A 15549-nucleotide genomic window follows, 5' to 3' on the forward strand; every position below is an offset into this window, starting at 1 on the left:
CTATCTATATCTGTCGTATGTAGGAAAAGCAACAGCCAATTCAAGCACAGCAAGGTCCCACAAACAGCAAGGAGATACTCTGTTTTAGTGATGTTGGTTGGGGGATAAATATTGGGCAGGATAACAGGGGAACTGCCCTGCTCTCCTTCAAAATAGTACCATGGGTTTTTTTTCTTATGATCACCTGAGAGGGCAGACAGGATCTCGATTTAACGTCTCATCCGAAAGACGGCGCCTCTGACAGCGTCAGCATAGATTATGTGCTCAAGTCTCTGGAGTGGGACTTGAACCCACAACCTTCTGATGGTCAGAATTCTGAAAATTGTAGTCCAAGGCTGTCTCTTTCTTCTCAGTCCTGGACAACAACAACAACTTGTATTTATATAGCGCCTTTAACATAGTAACATTACAACAGTGACTCCACTTCAAAAGTACTTCATTGACTGTAAAGCGCTTTGAGACATCCGGTGGTCATGAAAGGCGCTATATGAATGCAAGTCTATTTTTTTTTTTTTTTTATTAAACGTCCCGAAGTGCTTCACGGGAGTATTATGACAAAAATACAGGGTGGGGCTTATAAACAGGAAGTCACGACACACTCTAGCGATTGGCCAGTCTTATCAATCATATTAACAATTCTGATGCTTTAAGAACACGACCAAATCTACTGATTTAGAATGTTGGCAATCACAAAAAGAAAATAAACTACAAATGCTGGAATTCCAGACTGAAAATAGATAACGCTGGAAATACACAGCAGCTACAAACAGAGAAGATAATTAATGTTTAAAGTGGAACCCTCAGAACAATCTACAGGAGACTTTGGTTTATCCGGAGGTTGTATGTCCAGAAACCTCGATCTACCGGCAGAAATCAGGAGCCGTTCTGTTAGGTTGTTTTTCTTCTCGTGGCTTTTTTTTCCCCAAGTCAGGCTTTGGAAAGTCTCTCTGAAGCTGTTGCTAAGCTACAGAGGCACTTCCAAGGTACGGGCCGACTGTTTGAAGCTGTTGCTAAGCAACAGTGTTTGTTGTCAGATACGGAGATGAAAATCTCCGTATGCTTCAACATTAACTTTGTATGTCCGGCAGTTTTGATAGATTGGCAACAGCTCGGTCCCGTCGGTGCCGGATATAACAAAGTTTCCTGTATCCAGCAATTTCCGTTTCACCTGCCGTCACAGTTTTGTACATCTCTGACACCGTTAAGAGAACGAACCCCTACTTCTCTCGAGATCGAGTGATTTTTATTTTAAAATTCCGCACAGCGATGACCCACAAACCCACCCACCCAATCATGGGGGTTCAGTGCCTGGCTTCAAATGGGTCTACGCTCAATACAACTGCCTTCCAGAGCACCGCCACAGGAGGTCAGTATCAGAGTGCCAATGAGCAATGCCACAGGAGGGTAGATCCAGCGCACCAGTGAGCAATGCCACAGGAGGGCAGCTTCAGAGCACCAGTGAGCAATGCTACAGGAGATCAGCTTCAGTGCACCAGTGAGCAATGCCACAGGAGATCAGCTTCAGTGCACCAGTGAGCAATGCCACAGGAGGGTAGCTTCAGCGCACCAGTAAGCAATGCCACAGGAGGGCAGCTTCAGAGCACCAGTGAGCAATGCCACAGGAGGGCAGCTTCAACGCACCAGTGAGCAATGCTACAGATGGGCAGCTTCAGCGCACCAGTGAGCAATGCCACAGGAGGGCAGCTTCAGCGCACCAGTGAGCAATGCTACAGGAGGGCAGCTTCAGCGCACCAGTGAGCAATGCCACAGGAGATCAGCTTCAGCGCACCAGTGAGCAATGCCATAGGGCAGCTTCAGCGCACCAGTGAGCAATGCTACAGATGGGCAGCTTCAGCGCACCAGTGAGCAATGCCACAGGAGGGCAGCTTCAGCGCACCAGTGAGCAATGCCACAGGAGATCAGCTTCAGAGCACCAGTGAGCAATGCCACAGGAGGGCAGCTTCAGTGCACCAGTGAGCAATGCCACAGGAGGGCAGATTCAGAGCACCAGTGAGCAATGCCACAGGAGGGCAGCTTCAGCGTACCAGTGAGCAATGCCACAGGAGGGCAGCTTCAGCGCACCAGTGAGCAATGCCACAGGAGATCAGCTTCAGAGCACCAGTGAGCAATGTCACAGGAGGGCAGCTTCAGTGCACCAGTGAGCAATGCCACAGGAGGGCAGCTTCAGAGCACCAGTGAGCAATGCCACAGGAGGGCAGCTTCAGCGCACCAGTGAGCAATGCCACAGGAGGGCAGCTTCAGTGCACCAGTGAGCAATGCCACAGGAGATCAGCTTCAGCGCACCAGTGAGCAATGCCACAGGACAGCAGCTTCAGCGCACCAGTGAGCAATGCCACAGGAGGGTAGCTTCAGCGCACCAGTGAGCAATGCCACAGGAGGGCAGCTTCAGAGCGCCAGTGAGCAATGCCACAGGAGATCAGCTTCAGCGCGCCAGTGAGCAATGCCACAGGAGATCAGCTTCAGTGCACCAGTGAGCAATGCCACAGGAGGGTAGCTTCAGTGCACCAGTGAGCAATGCCACAGGAGGGCAGCTTCAGCGCACCAGTGAGCAATGCCACAGGAGGGCAGCTTCAGCGCACCAGTGAGCAATGCCACAGGAGGGCAGCTTCAGTTTTTCCTTACAACCATTCTAGGCTTACCTCTCTTCCTCTGTTTTCACCTGAAAGGCGTCCTCTAGCCAGTCCAAAAGCTTGTGTGTAAACTCACTCACGTCTTGCTGTAAAACAGGGCAGGGAGGGAACAAAATACTGAGTAAAAAGCAAAACCTCTGCACAGGATGATACCTGAAAGGCACCTCCAATGTGTTTAACAATAACAATTTGTATTTATACAGCACCTTTAACAGAGCAAAATGTCCCAAGGTGCTTCAAAGGAGCGTGTTCAGACAACATTTGACACCAAGCCACTTAAGGAGATATTAGGGCAGACAAGGAGTTAGGTTTTAAAGAGCATCTTAAAGGAGGAGAGGTAGAGAGGCGGAGAGGTTTAGAGAGGAAATTCCAGTGTTTGGGGCCTAGGCAGCTGAACCAATGGAGAGGCTAAGGAAATGGGGGATTCAGGAAGCCAGAATTGGAGGAGCGCAGAGATCTTGGAGGGTTGTAGGGCCTCTGTTACCTCTAGGCTTGACTATTCCAACGCACTCCTGGCTGGCCTCCCACGTTATACCCTCCGTAAACTTGAGCTCATCCAAAACACTGCTGCCCCGTGTCCTAACTCGCACCCAGTCCCGTTCACCCATCACCCCCTGTGCTCACTGCCCCGTGTCCTAACTCGCACCAAATCCCGTTCACCCATCACCCCTGTGCTCGCTGACCTACATTGGCTCCAGGTTACACAACGCCTTGATTTTAAAATTCACATCCTTGTTTTCAAATCCCTCCATGGCCTCGCCCCTCCCCATCTCTGTAATCTCCTCCAGCCCCACAACCCTCCGAGATATCTGTGCTCCTCCAAATCTAACCTCTTGAACATCCCCAATTTTAATCGCTTCACCATTGGCGGCCGTGCCTTCAGTTGCCTGGGCCCTAAGCTCTGGCATTCCCTCCCTAAACCTCTCTACCACTCTTTCCTCCTTTAAGACTCTCCTTAAAACCTACCGCCATCTGCCCTAATATCTCATGTGACTCAGTACGCTCCTGTGAAGCGCCGTGGGACGTTTTACTACATTGAAGGCACTATATAAATACAAGTTGTTGTTTGAGGAGGTTACAGAGATAGGTAAAGGCAGTGTGCAATGGACCAAATGGCCCCAGCTTTGGTTTCACACCTGCGCTGAGTTTCCTGATTTCAGCCTGGGCCACAGTGGGGTGTTACCATTGGCCTCACACTGGGGGAGGGAGTGTAATAATAAAGTAAGCTAGGGTTCTCCCTCCTAATCACTGTCCAATGACATCTACTGGAAAATACATGCGTGCAGAAGTCAGGCAAGGACAGGTGCTGTCCCCTCCATGGTCAAAGAGCGCACACTCTGTCTAGTTCTACAGATGAAAATCCATCAGCTGGATGAGGCAAAAGAGGGCAGCCAGTACCCTTGGAACTGCACGTGAGCAGTCTATGGCTTCAAGAGCAAGGCAAGAAAAATCAGCACCAATAAAGAACCTGAGGGAGATGCAGTGCTGGAACAGGTCTGCCATCATTCCCCATACCAAGCTCCTTTTCCTTAATGTAGCCACACCATCAGGGAAGAGGCCATAAAGGTGGAGATCAAGACATTCTCACAGAAGGGAAGGGAAAGGATGGGCAGGACAGCCCTATCGAATGTGCACCTCCCACTCAACGTCACAGAAGTAGTCATCTCTTTCTCGCAGTTGGTATGGGAAATAGAAAAATGTCAGCAAGCTCCTGTGCACTTGACTTGTGTACTGTCGATAGCCTCAATGCGTAACTTTTTTTTTTGGTAATGTTCTCATCTTTTTCCTCTCTCCTGAAATAGAGGATTCCTTCCTTGTACAGTTGACTCTGCTGGCAAGCCCTCTCTCCATTCCCTTGCCCAAGAGTCCACTCTTCATGTATGAGCCTAGACAGTGATGAGTGTTGGTGTTTGGGGCGTGACAACAGAGGCCAATCAAGCTCTCTTCAATTTCCAGTAGGATAGCAGCCACTGGATAGCAATCAGCAGTGGCAATCCTGGCTGATCTTTGGAAGTGCTGAGACCAACTGAAGTGTCCCAACTACAAGCTGAGATCAGCTAACGCAACAGGAACTGAACCTGGGACCGTCTGGTCTGGATGGCTGAGTTGCATCTTGCCTTGATCAACTGAACCATCAAACGTGATAGAAAGGAATCAGGCGCGAGAATAAACATATTACACATTTTAATAACTTTCAAAGATCTCTCTCTGTCTCCCAACTCTTACCTGTTGCAAGTCATTGGATTTGAAGGTATCCTTCAGTATTTCCACGGCTCTTGAAGGGTCCACATATTTCCTCTTGGAGCTAACCATGAGCGCAAATAGATGCCTCAATTCACGCATAAAAGGAAGATTCCGGCGCTCCTGCAGATTGTGGGGGGGGGGGGGGGGGGTGGAGAAATGAACACAGGTTAACGTAACATGAAGTGTAGTCACTGTTGTAATCTAGGAAGCAGGATAAGGAGGCTCTCTATTCTGCAAGCAGATGGTATCCTCTGAACAATGTTGGGTTCTACCACGGATAGATAGATTTTATCTGGGATGAGTGTCCTTAAAAGCAGCAAGTACAGACAGTCGCGGTACAGGGGTCACATGAAGAACAGTCACTTGGATGAGATGCTGAAAGACTGACAGGCTCTGTGGAACCCGCGACCTCCACTACCCAGAAGGACGAGAGTAGCAGGTGCATGCAAACACCATCACCTCCAAGTCACGCACCATCCCGACTTGGACATATATCGGCCGTTCCTTCATCGTGGCTGGTCAAAATCCTGGAACTCTCTGCCTAACAGCACTACGCAAGCACTTTCACCACACAGATTGCATCGGTTCAAGGCAGCGGCCCACCACCACCTTCTCAAGGGCAACAAATGTCGGCCTTGCCAGCGACGCCCACATTCCGAAGAATGATTGAAACAGTACCCCAGTAAGCCAGCAAATTCAGAAAACGAAAGAAAAACTAGAAGGTAACTAAAAGTAAATAATTTTTGTCTGAGCAATTAATTGTTTAATGGCTATGGAACATAGGAACAGGAGGAGGCCATTCAACCCCGCGAGCCTGTTCCGCCATTCAATGAGATCATGGCCGATCTGCGATCTAACTCCATATACCCGCCTTTGCCCCATATCCCTTAATAACTTTCGCTAACAAAAATCTATCAACCTCAGATTTAAAATTAACAATTGATCTTGCATCAATTGCCATTTGTAGAAGAGAGCTGCAAACTTCTACCATCTTTTGTGTGTCGAAGTGTTTCCTAACTTCACTCCTGAAAGGTCTGGCTCTAATTTTTAGACCATGCCCCCTAGTCCTAGAATCCCCAAACAGTGGAAATAGTTTCTCTCTATTGACCCTATCTGTTCCCTTTTACTATCTTGAAAGCTTTGATCAAATCACGCCTTAACCGTCGAAATTCCAGGGATGAGGCACCCTCTTTTGTTTTTTGATTTCTTTTCAAATCAATTGCTGTCTCGAGATTTCCTTCTTAAATCAGATCCGGGCTCAGGTATTTTCCGGCCCCTCCGACTTCCTCAGGATTTTAGTCAATCAGGGATAGCTGTGCTGCTTTCTCTAAAGGCCAGCTACAGTCATTTGATGCAACACTCTTTTAAATTCTGGCTAGTTACTTGCTCTCAGTTGCCAGGCAACAGCCTAGCAACCTGGCAGGCATGTGCACAGACCCGATTAAAATGAATGCAGTGCAATTACAACAATCACGCAAATTCATCTTGTGAGCATAGATCCAACACAGATGCTACAGGTGAACTGTGCCCAATGTTGAAATCCAAGTGTTATAGTGCACCTTAAGGGGATGAAGGAGAGAGTGAATCTTGATCAGGCTTACGAACATGCAATTTAAATTGCACGGAATGGAAGCAAGTACAAATTCATGTCCAAGATGTTTTCTTGCCAATTTTCACCACACCTCCTGACTCTTGCGAGGATACAGTTGAATGGGGCCCCAAATAGCTCGCCCTTCGCGCGCAAGAGATAGCAGGCTATTCGGCCATGGAGGTCATCGGGATCAAGCAAGGTCCTGCCCTCACTTGGAATGCGCAGTGCGCACTTTCCAGCAGCAGTCCGTGGATTGCAACCAGGAACAGGGGCCCTAGCTGATTTTCTTCTCCCGAGCCCAGAAACACTGAGGCCTGGAACAGGACTGGTTGAGATCATCTGACTCAGCATGGTCCAGGAGTCGAGCCCAGGATCTCCTGGCAACCTGTCTTTTACTCATTCTGCCAAAACTAATTGGAATATTGTGCGTGTAAATGTCGTTTAAAAAACAAAATCGGAGGTGAGTGCGGTATCATGTTGTCCTTTCCACTTCGGAACCTAAATTTCTACCCAGCCCAGACTGACAGGTTAAAGTGTTCCCCATCTCTATTATGAATCACAGAATAGTAGAGCATAGGAGACCACCATTCGGCCCCTCGAATCTGCGGCAGAATATAAGGACTCCACACAAAATAACTTTTTGCAGTCTCAATCTAGTTTCTAGTTATGACAGGTCAATAGCACAAATCTGCTGGGAAATTGGCAAAATCCTGTACTCGCTCATTAAAACTACAAGGGTGAGTCATTCTGAGAAAGACCCAGTGGGACAGTAGGAGTTTCCTCCGGAGCGTAGAACAATGTTGCTGCAGTGTGGGGAAAGAGAGAAAGAGCGAGGGGGGGAGGGAGGGAGCGAGGGTGGGCGGGGGAGGGAGGGAGCGAGGGCGGGCGGGGGAGGGGGGAGGGAGGGAGCGAGGGCGGGCGGGGGAGGGGGAAGGGAGGGAGGGAGGGCGCGGGGGTGGGAGGGAGTGAGTGAGCGGGGGGAGAGAGGGAGCGCAGGCGGGGGAGGGTGGGAGGGAGCGGGGGTGGGAGAGGGAGGGAGGGAGTGAGCAAGGGAGGGAGGGAGGGAGCGTGGGAGGGAAACATAGAAGATAGGAGCCGCAGTAGGCCATTCGGCCCTTCGAGCCTGCTCCGCCATTCAATGAGATCATGGCTGATCATCCAAATTCAATACCCTGTCCCTGCCTTCTCCCCATATCCCTTTAGCCTTAAGAAATATATCCAACTCCTTCTTGAATATATTTAATGAACTGGCCTCCACCGCCCTCTGTGGCAGAGAATTCCACAGGTTCACCACTCTCTGGGTGAAGAAATTCCTCCTCATCTCAGTCCTAAATGGCTTACCCCTTATCCTTAGACTATGACCCCTGGTTCTGGACTCCCCGGCCATCCGGAACATCCTTCCTGCATCTAGTCTGTCCAGACCTGACAGAATTTTATAGGTTTCGATGAGATCCCCTCTCAATCTTCTAAACTCCAGTGAGTATAAGCCCAATCGACACAATCTCTCCTCATACGTCATTCCTGCCATCCCAGGTATCAGCCTGGTGAATCTTTGCTGCACTCCCTCCATGGCAAGAACGTCCTTCCTCAGGTAAGGTGACCAAAACTGCACACAATACTCAAGGTGCGGTCTCACCAAGGCCCTGTACAACTGTAGCAAGGCATCCTTGTTCCTGTACTCGAACCCTCTTGCTACGAAGGCCAGCATACCATTTGCCTTCTTAACCGCCTGCTGCACCTGCATGCTTACCTTCAGCGACTGGTGCACAAGAACACCCAGGTCCCTTTGCACTTCCCCCTTCTCCCAATCTATTGCCATTCAAATAATAATCTGCCTTCCTGTTTTTGCCACCAAAGTGGATAACCTCACATTTATCCACATTATAGTGCATTTGCCATGTTTCTGCCCAATCACCCAACCTGCCCAAATCGTACTGGAGTTTCACGACATCCTCCTCACAGCTTACCCTCCCACCCAGCTTTGTGTCGTCTGCAAATTTGGAGATATTACATTCAATTCCCTCGTCCAGATCATTAATATATATTGTGAACAGCTGGGGTCCTAGGACCGATCCTTGCGGTATCCCACTAGTCAAAGCCTGCCACTCGGAAAGCGGGGGTGGGAGGGAGGGAGCGCCCGGGGGGGGAGGGAGCAAGCCCACACGAGGAGTAAGGGAGCAAGCCCGCGCAGGAGAGGGAGGGCCCGTGCGAGGGGGAAGGAGGGCGCGTGCGCGCCGGGGAGCGAGAGGGTGCGCCGGAGAGGGAGAGAGCGCGCGCCGGAGAGGGAGAGAGCGCGCGCCGGAGAGGGAGAGCGCGCGTGCCGGAGAGGGAGAGCAAGCCCACACGAGGAGTAAGGGAGCAAGCCCGCGCAGGAGAGGGAGGACCCGTGCGAGGGGGAAGGAGGGCGCGTGCGCGCCGGGGAGCGAGAGGGTGCGCCGGAGAGGGAGAGAGGGTGCGCCGGAGAGGGAGAGAGCGCGCGCCAGAGAGGGAGAGAGCGCGCGCCGGAGAGGGAGAGAGCGCGCGCCGGAGAGGGAGAGAGCGCGCGCCGGAGAGGGGGAGAGCGCGCGCCGGAGAGGGGGAGAGGGAGAGAGCGCGCGCCGGAGAGGGAGAGAGCGCGCGCCGGAGAGGGAGAGAGCGCGCGCCGGAGAGGGAGAGAGCGCGCGCCGGAGAGGGAGAGAGCGCGCGCCGGAGAGGGAGAGAGCGCGCGCCGGAGAGGGAGAGAGCGCGCGCCGGAGAGGGAGAGAGCGCGCGCCGGAGAGGGAGAGAGCGCGCGCCGGAGAGGGAGAGAGCGCGCGCCGGAGAGGGAGAGAGCGCGCGCCGGAGAGGGAGAGAGCGCGCGCCGGAGAGGGAGAGAGCGCGCGCCGGAGAGGGAGAGAGCATGCGCCGGAGAGGGAGACAGCGCACGAGGGAGAGAGAGACAGCGCGCGAGGGAGAGAGAGACAGCGCGCGAGGGAGAGAGAGACAGCGCGCGAGGGAGAGAGAGCGATCACATTATGCAAACACAACCCAAGCTCAGTAGGTATAGCTGCACTGTTTGCTGTTGTTCACACAGTGCACACGCCCAATATTATTACACTTTACTGAGGTCATGAAGACAAAAGCTCACACTGCTGCACTAACACAGTAATCGGCAGGATGTACTGTCTTCACTGCCACCTTCTCAACACTCCCACACAGTAAGTCCACCTCCTCAATTTAGCTGTCATGTTGAGAGCAGCAGGAAAGGAATAGGTGACATCAACTTGAGACCTCGGCTCTTTCTACAAGGGTGTGGGGGGGGGAGGCAAGGTTAATTTAACAACACAGCACAACAATTGACTATTGTATCAATTTACTGAAAAGTTCTGGGACTAGATCGCGCTTGCCTGACCTATCAGGACTGGGGGGAAAAAATCATCTCCCACAAAAAAATTTTAAGGAAAAATTACGAGCATTTCTGGATTTCTCCTTCCATGATGTGCATCCTAAAAGCGTCACTGTGCCAGCGATCCCACTGCAGGAACAGAGGAGGAGGATGAGAACAAACAGAGGCCATTAAATATAAAAGCAAAAATGGTCAGTTTTAAAAACTGGAATGAGGGTTCAGGAGGCACTGGCCTCTCTCTTCTGGAACCCAACTTAAAATACAGCCAAGATTAATGGGATGAAAGTCCACTTTGTCTGGTGACTAAGGGCCCAGTGACACAGTAGCTTGTTCAGTCTCAATCCAGATCCTAGTGGGCAAGGACCCACAGCAAGAACCTGCTTCCAATTCAGTAGAAACATAGAACAATAGGAGCAGGAGTCGGCCATTCGGCCCTTCAAGCCTGCTCCGCCATTCAATGAGATCATGGCTGATCCTCTATCTCAATACCATATTCCCACTCTCTCCCCATACCCCTTGATGTCTTTTGTGTCTAGAAATCTATCTATCTCCTTCTTAAATATATTCAGTGACTTGGCCTCCACAGCCTTCTGTGGTAGAGAATTCCACAGGTTCACCACCCTCTGAGTGAAGAAATTTCTCCTCCTCTCAGTCCTAAATATCCTACCCCTTATCCCGAGACTGTGACCACTCGTTCTAGAGCCCCCAGCCAGGGGAAACATCCTCCGTGCATCCAGTCTGTCTAACCTTGTCAGAATGTTATACGTTTCAATGAGATCCCCTCTCATTCTTCTAAACTCTAGTGAATACAGGCCTAGTCGACCCAATCTCTCCTCATACGGCAGTCCTGCCATCCCAGGAATCAGTCTGGTGAATCTTCGCTGCACTCCCTCTATGGCAAGTATATCTTTTCTTAGGTAAGGAGACCAAAACGGCACACAGTACTCCAGGTGTGGTCTCACCAAGGCCCTGTATAACTGTAGTAGGACATCCTTGCTCCTGTACTCAAATCCTCTTGCAATGAAGGCCAACATACCATTGGCCTTCCTAACTGCTTGCTGCACCTGCATGTTTGCTTTCAGTGACTGGTGTACAAGGACACCCAGGTCCCTTTGTACATCAGCATTTCCCAATCTATCACCATTTAAATAATACTCTGCCTTTCTGTTTTTCCTACCGAAGTGGATAACTTCACATTTATCCACGTTATACTGCATCTGCCATGTATTTGCCCACTCACTCAACTTGTCTAAATCGCCTTGAAGCCTCTTTGCATCCTCCTCACAACTCACAATCCCACCTAGTTCCCCACCTAATTGTAAAAACAAATAGCACTCTGACTCAAGAGGGGATACAGCATGGAGATAGTGCAAAGAAATGAAAAAAAGAAGCCACGCTGCAGGGGACACATTGCTGGGACAGAGTGGAAGGAGCATTACCCTGCCTCTCTCATCCTGCATCTCTCCCCATGCTGTATCGTACCTGACCTGGATGCCTGAAAAGGAAAGTGTTCCATCCCCCTGGCTCTGAAAGCCCTCACTTTCAAGCATATAAAATTAACAAGTTTTATAACAAAAATATATGAATAAAGACTTGGGCAGGAAAGGAGAAAATTATTCAGATATAAAGGAAACGCTGAAGCCTCCGATGGTTTCATCTTGCAAGTTACGATAGAATCATAGACAGAGGCCATTCGACCCATCGTGTCTGTGCTGGCCGAAAAAGACCTATCCAGCCTAATCCCACTTTGCAGCTCTTGGTCTGTCGCCCTGTAGGTTACAGCACGTCAAGTGCATATTCAAGTACTTTGTAACTGCGATGAGGGTTTCTGCCTCTACCACTCTTTCAGGCACTGAGTTCCAGACCCCCACCACCCTCTTGGGTGAAAAAAGTTCTCAACTCCCCTCTAATCCTTCTACCAATTACTTTAAATCTATTGACTCCTCTACTAAGGGAAATAGGTCCTTCCTATCCACTCTATCTAGACCCATCATAATTTTATACACCTCAATTAAGTCTCCTCTAAGCCTCCTCTGTTCCAAAGAAAACAACCTATCCAATCTTTCCTCACAGCTATTCCTCATTACTGATCTTGACACTTGGAAAACAAGCATGCTAAAAAGCAGAAGCAGCATGCTATAGACAGGGCTAAGCAATCCCACAATCAACGGATCAGATCAAAGCTCTGCAGTCCTGCCACATCCAGTTGTGAATGGTGGTAGACCATTAAACAACATGGAGGATCCTCCATGAATATCCCATCCTCAATGATGGTGGAGCCCAGCACGAATGCAAAAGACAAAGCTGAAGCGTTTGCAACCATCTTCAGCCGGAAGTGCCGAGTGGATCATCCATATTGGCCTACTCCTGAGGTCCCCACCATCACAGAAGCCAGTCTTCAGCCAATTTGATTCACTCCACATGCTATCAAGAAACGGCTGAGCGCACTGGATACAGCAAAGGCTATGGGCCCCAACAACATCCCAGCTATCGTGCAGAAGACTTGTGCTCCAAAACTAGCTGCGCCTCTAGCCAGGCTGTTCCAGTACAGCTACAACACTGGCATCTATCCGACAATGTGGAAAACTGCCCAGTTATGTCCTGTCCATAAAGAGCAGGACAAATCCAACCCGGCCAATTACCGTCCCATCAGTCTACTCTCAATCATCATCAAAGTGATGAAAGTTGTCATCGACGGTGCTATCAAGCGGCACTTACTCACCAATAACTTGCTCACTGATGCTCAGTTTGGGTTCCGCCAGAGCCACTCGGCTCCAGACCTCATTAAGGAGCCCTATTAAAACTGAAGTCAATGGGAATCGGGGGGAAAACTCTCCGCTGACTGGAGTCATACCTAGCACAAAGGAAGATGGTTGCGGTGATTGAAGGCCAATCATCACATCCCCAGGACTTCGCTACAGGAGTTCCTCAGGGCAGTGTCCTAGGCCCAACCATGCTTCATCAATGACCTTCCCTTCATGATAAGGTCAGAAGTGGGGATGTTCACTGATGACTGCAGTGTTCAACAACTCCTCAGATAATGAAGCAGTCCATGCCAGCATTTAGCAAGACCTGGATGACATTGAGGCTTGGGCTGATAAGTGGCGAGTAACATTTGTGCCACACAAGTGCCAGGCAATGACTATCTCCAACAAGCGAGAGTCTAACCACCTTCCCTTGACATTCAACGGCATTAGCATCGCCAAATCCTCCACCATCAACATCCTGGGGGGTCACCATTGACCAGAAACTTAACTCGACCAGCCACATAAATACTGTGGCAACAAGAGCAGGTCAGAGGCTGAGTATTCTGCGGTGAGTGTCTCACCTCCTGATTCCCGAAAGCCTTTCCAACACTCAAGAAGCTCGACACCATCCAGGACAAAGCAGCCCACTTGATATTTTTAAAATTTGTTTATGGGATGTGGGCATCGCTGGCGAGGCCAGCATTTATTGCCCATCCCTAATTGCCCTTGAGAAGGTGGTGGTGAGCTGCCTTCTTGAACCGCTGCAGTCCGTGTGGTGATGGTACTCCCACAGTGCTGTTAGGGAGGGAGTTCCAGGATTTTGACCCAGCGACGATGAAGGATCGGCAATATACTTCTTAGTCAGGATGACGTGTGACTTGGAGGGGAACTTGGAGGTGGTGGTGTTCCCATGCGCCTGCTGCCCTTGTCCTTCTAAGTGGAAGAGGTCGCGGGTTTGAGAGGTGCTGCCGAAGAGGCCTTGGCGAGTTGCTGCAGTGCATCTTGTAGATGGTACACACTGCAGCCACGGTACACCAGTGGTGGAGGGAGTGAATGTTTAATGGGGTGCCAATCAAGCGGGCTGCTTTGTCCTGGATGGCGTCAAGCTTCTCGAGTGTTGTTGGAGCTGCACTCATCCAAGCAAGTGGAGAGTATTCCATCACATTCCTTACTTGTGCCTTGTAGATGGTGGAAAGGCTTTGGGGAGTCAGGAGATGAGACACTCACCGCAGAATACCTAGCGTCTGACCTGCTCTTGTTGCCACAGTATTTACTTCTGTGGCGTGAATGTTACCTGCCACTTATTAGCCCAAGCCTCAACGTCGTCCAGGTCTTGTTGCATGCGGGCATGGACTGCTTCATTATCTGAGGAGTTGTGAATGGCGCTGAACACTGCTGTTATCAGCGAACATCCCCATTTCTGACCTTATGCTAGAGGGAAGGTTACTGATGAAGCAGCTGTAGATGGTTGGGCCTAGGACACTGCCCTGAGGAACTCCTGCCGCGATGTCCTGGGGCTGTGATGATTGACCTTCAACCACCACAACCATCTTCCTTTGTGGTAGGTATGACTCCAGCCAGTGGAGCGTTTTCCCCCCCGATTCTCATTGGCTTCAGTTTTACTAGGGCTCCTTGATGCCACACTCGGTCAAATGCTGCCTTGATATCAAGGAAAGTCACTCACGCCTCACCTTTGGAATTCAGCTCATTTGTCCATGTTTGGACCAAGGCTCTAATGAGGTCAGGAATCGAGTGGTCTTGGCGGAACCCAAACTGGGCATCCGTGAGCAGGTTATTGGTGAGTAAGTGCCACTTGATAGCACTGTCGATGACACCTTCCATCACTTTGCTGATGATTGAGAGTAGACTGATGGGGCAGTAATTGACCGGGTTGGGTTTGTCCTTTTTGTGGGCAGGAAATACCTGGGCAGTTTTCCACATTGTTGGATAGATGCCAGTGTCGTAGCTGTACTGGAACAGCTTGGCTAGAGGCGCAGCTAGTTCTGGAGCACAAGTCTTCAGCACGATAGCCGGGATGTTGTCGGGGCCCATAGCCTTTGCTGTATTCAGTGCGTTCAGACGTTTCTTGATATCACGTGGAGTGAATCAATTTGGCTGAAGACTGGCTTCTGTCATGGTGGGGACCTCAGGAGTAAGCCGATATGGATCATCCACTCAGCACTTCTGGCTGAAGATGGTTGCAAACGCTTCAGCCTTGTTTTTTGCACTGACATGCTGGGCTCCACCATTATTGAGAATGGGGATATTCATGGAGCCTCCTCCCGTTAGTTGTTTAATGGTCCACCACCATTCACGACTGGATGTGGCAGGACTGCAGAGCTTTGATCTGATCCGTTGATTGTGGGATCACTTAGCCCTGTCTTTTTTTTTAATTTGTTTTTATGGGATGTGGGCGTCGCTGTCAAGGCCAGCATTTATTGGCCATCCCTAATTGCCCTCGAGAAGGTGGTGGTGCGCCGCCTTCTTGAACCGCTGCAGTCAGTGAGGTGAAGGTACTCCCACGGTGTTAGGTAGGGAGTTCCAGGATTTTGACCCAGCGACAATGAAGGATCGCGGTATCATTCTAAATCAGGATGGTGTGACTTAGAGGGGAACTTGGCGGTGGTGGTGTTCCCATGCGTCTGCTGCCCTTGTCCTTCTAGGTGGAAGAGGTCGCGGGTTTAGGAGGTGCTGCTGAAGAAGCCTTGGCAAGTTGTCTATAGCATGCTGCTTCTGCTTTTTAGCATGCACGTGTTGCAGCTTCCCCAGGTTGGTACCTCATTTTTAGGTACGCCTGCTGCTGCTCCTGGCATGCTCTTCTACACTCATTGTTGAACCAGGGTTGGTCCCCTGGCTTGATGGTAATGGTAGAATGAGGGATATGCCAGGCCATGAGGTTACAGATTGTGGTGGAATACAATTCTGCTGCTGATGGCCCACAGTGCCTCATGG

The 15549-nt window shown here is 50.4% G+C and overlaps 1 protein-coding gene across 1 annotated transcript in view; it reads right to left on the reverse strand.

Moving 5' to 3' along the window:
* LOC147107891 (ubiquitin carboxyl-terminal hydrolase 25-like) overlaps positions 1 to 15549 on the reverse strand; it is a 179380-nt gene that overhangs the window by 94386 nt on the left and 69445 nt on the right. Inside the window, 2 exon segments of the mRNA XM_086007271.1 lie at positions 2661 to 2737; positions 4878 to 5015. Of these exon segments, the coding sequence (XP_085863397.1) occupies positions 2661 to 2737; positions 4878 to 5015 (215 nt within the window).

Source organism: Somniosus microcephalus, chromosome 14 (genome assembly GCF_052327205.1).
Source record: "Somniosus microcephalus isolate GS21.2 chromosome 14, FLI_Smic_1.0, whole genome shotgun sequence".
Classification (NCBI taxonomy): domain Eukaryota; kingdom Metazoa; phylum Chordata; class Chondrichthyes; order Squaliformes; family Somniosidae; genus Somniosus; species Somniosus microcephalus.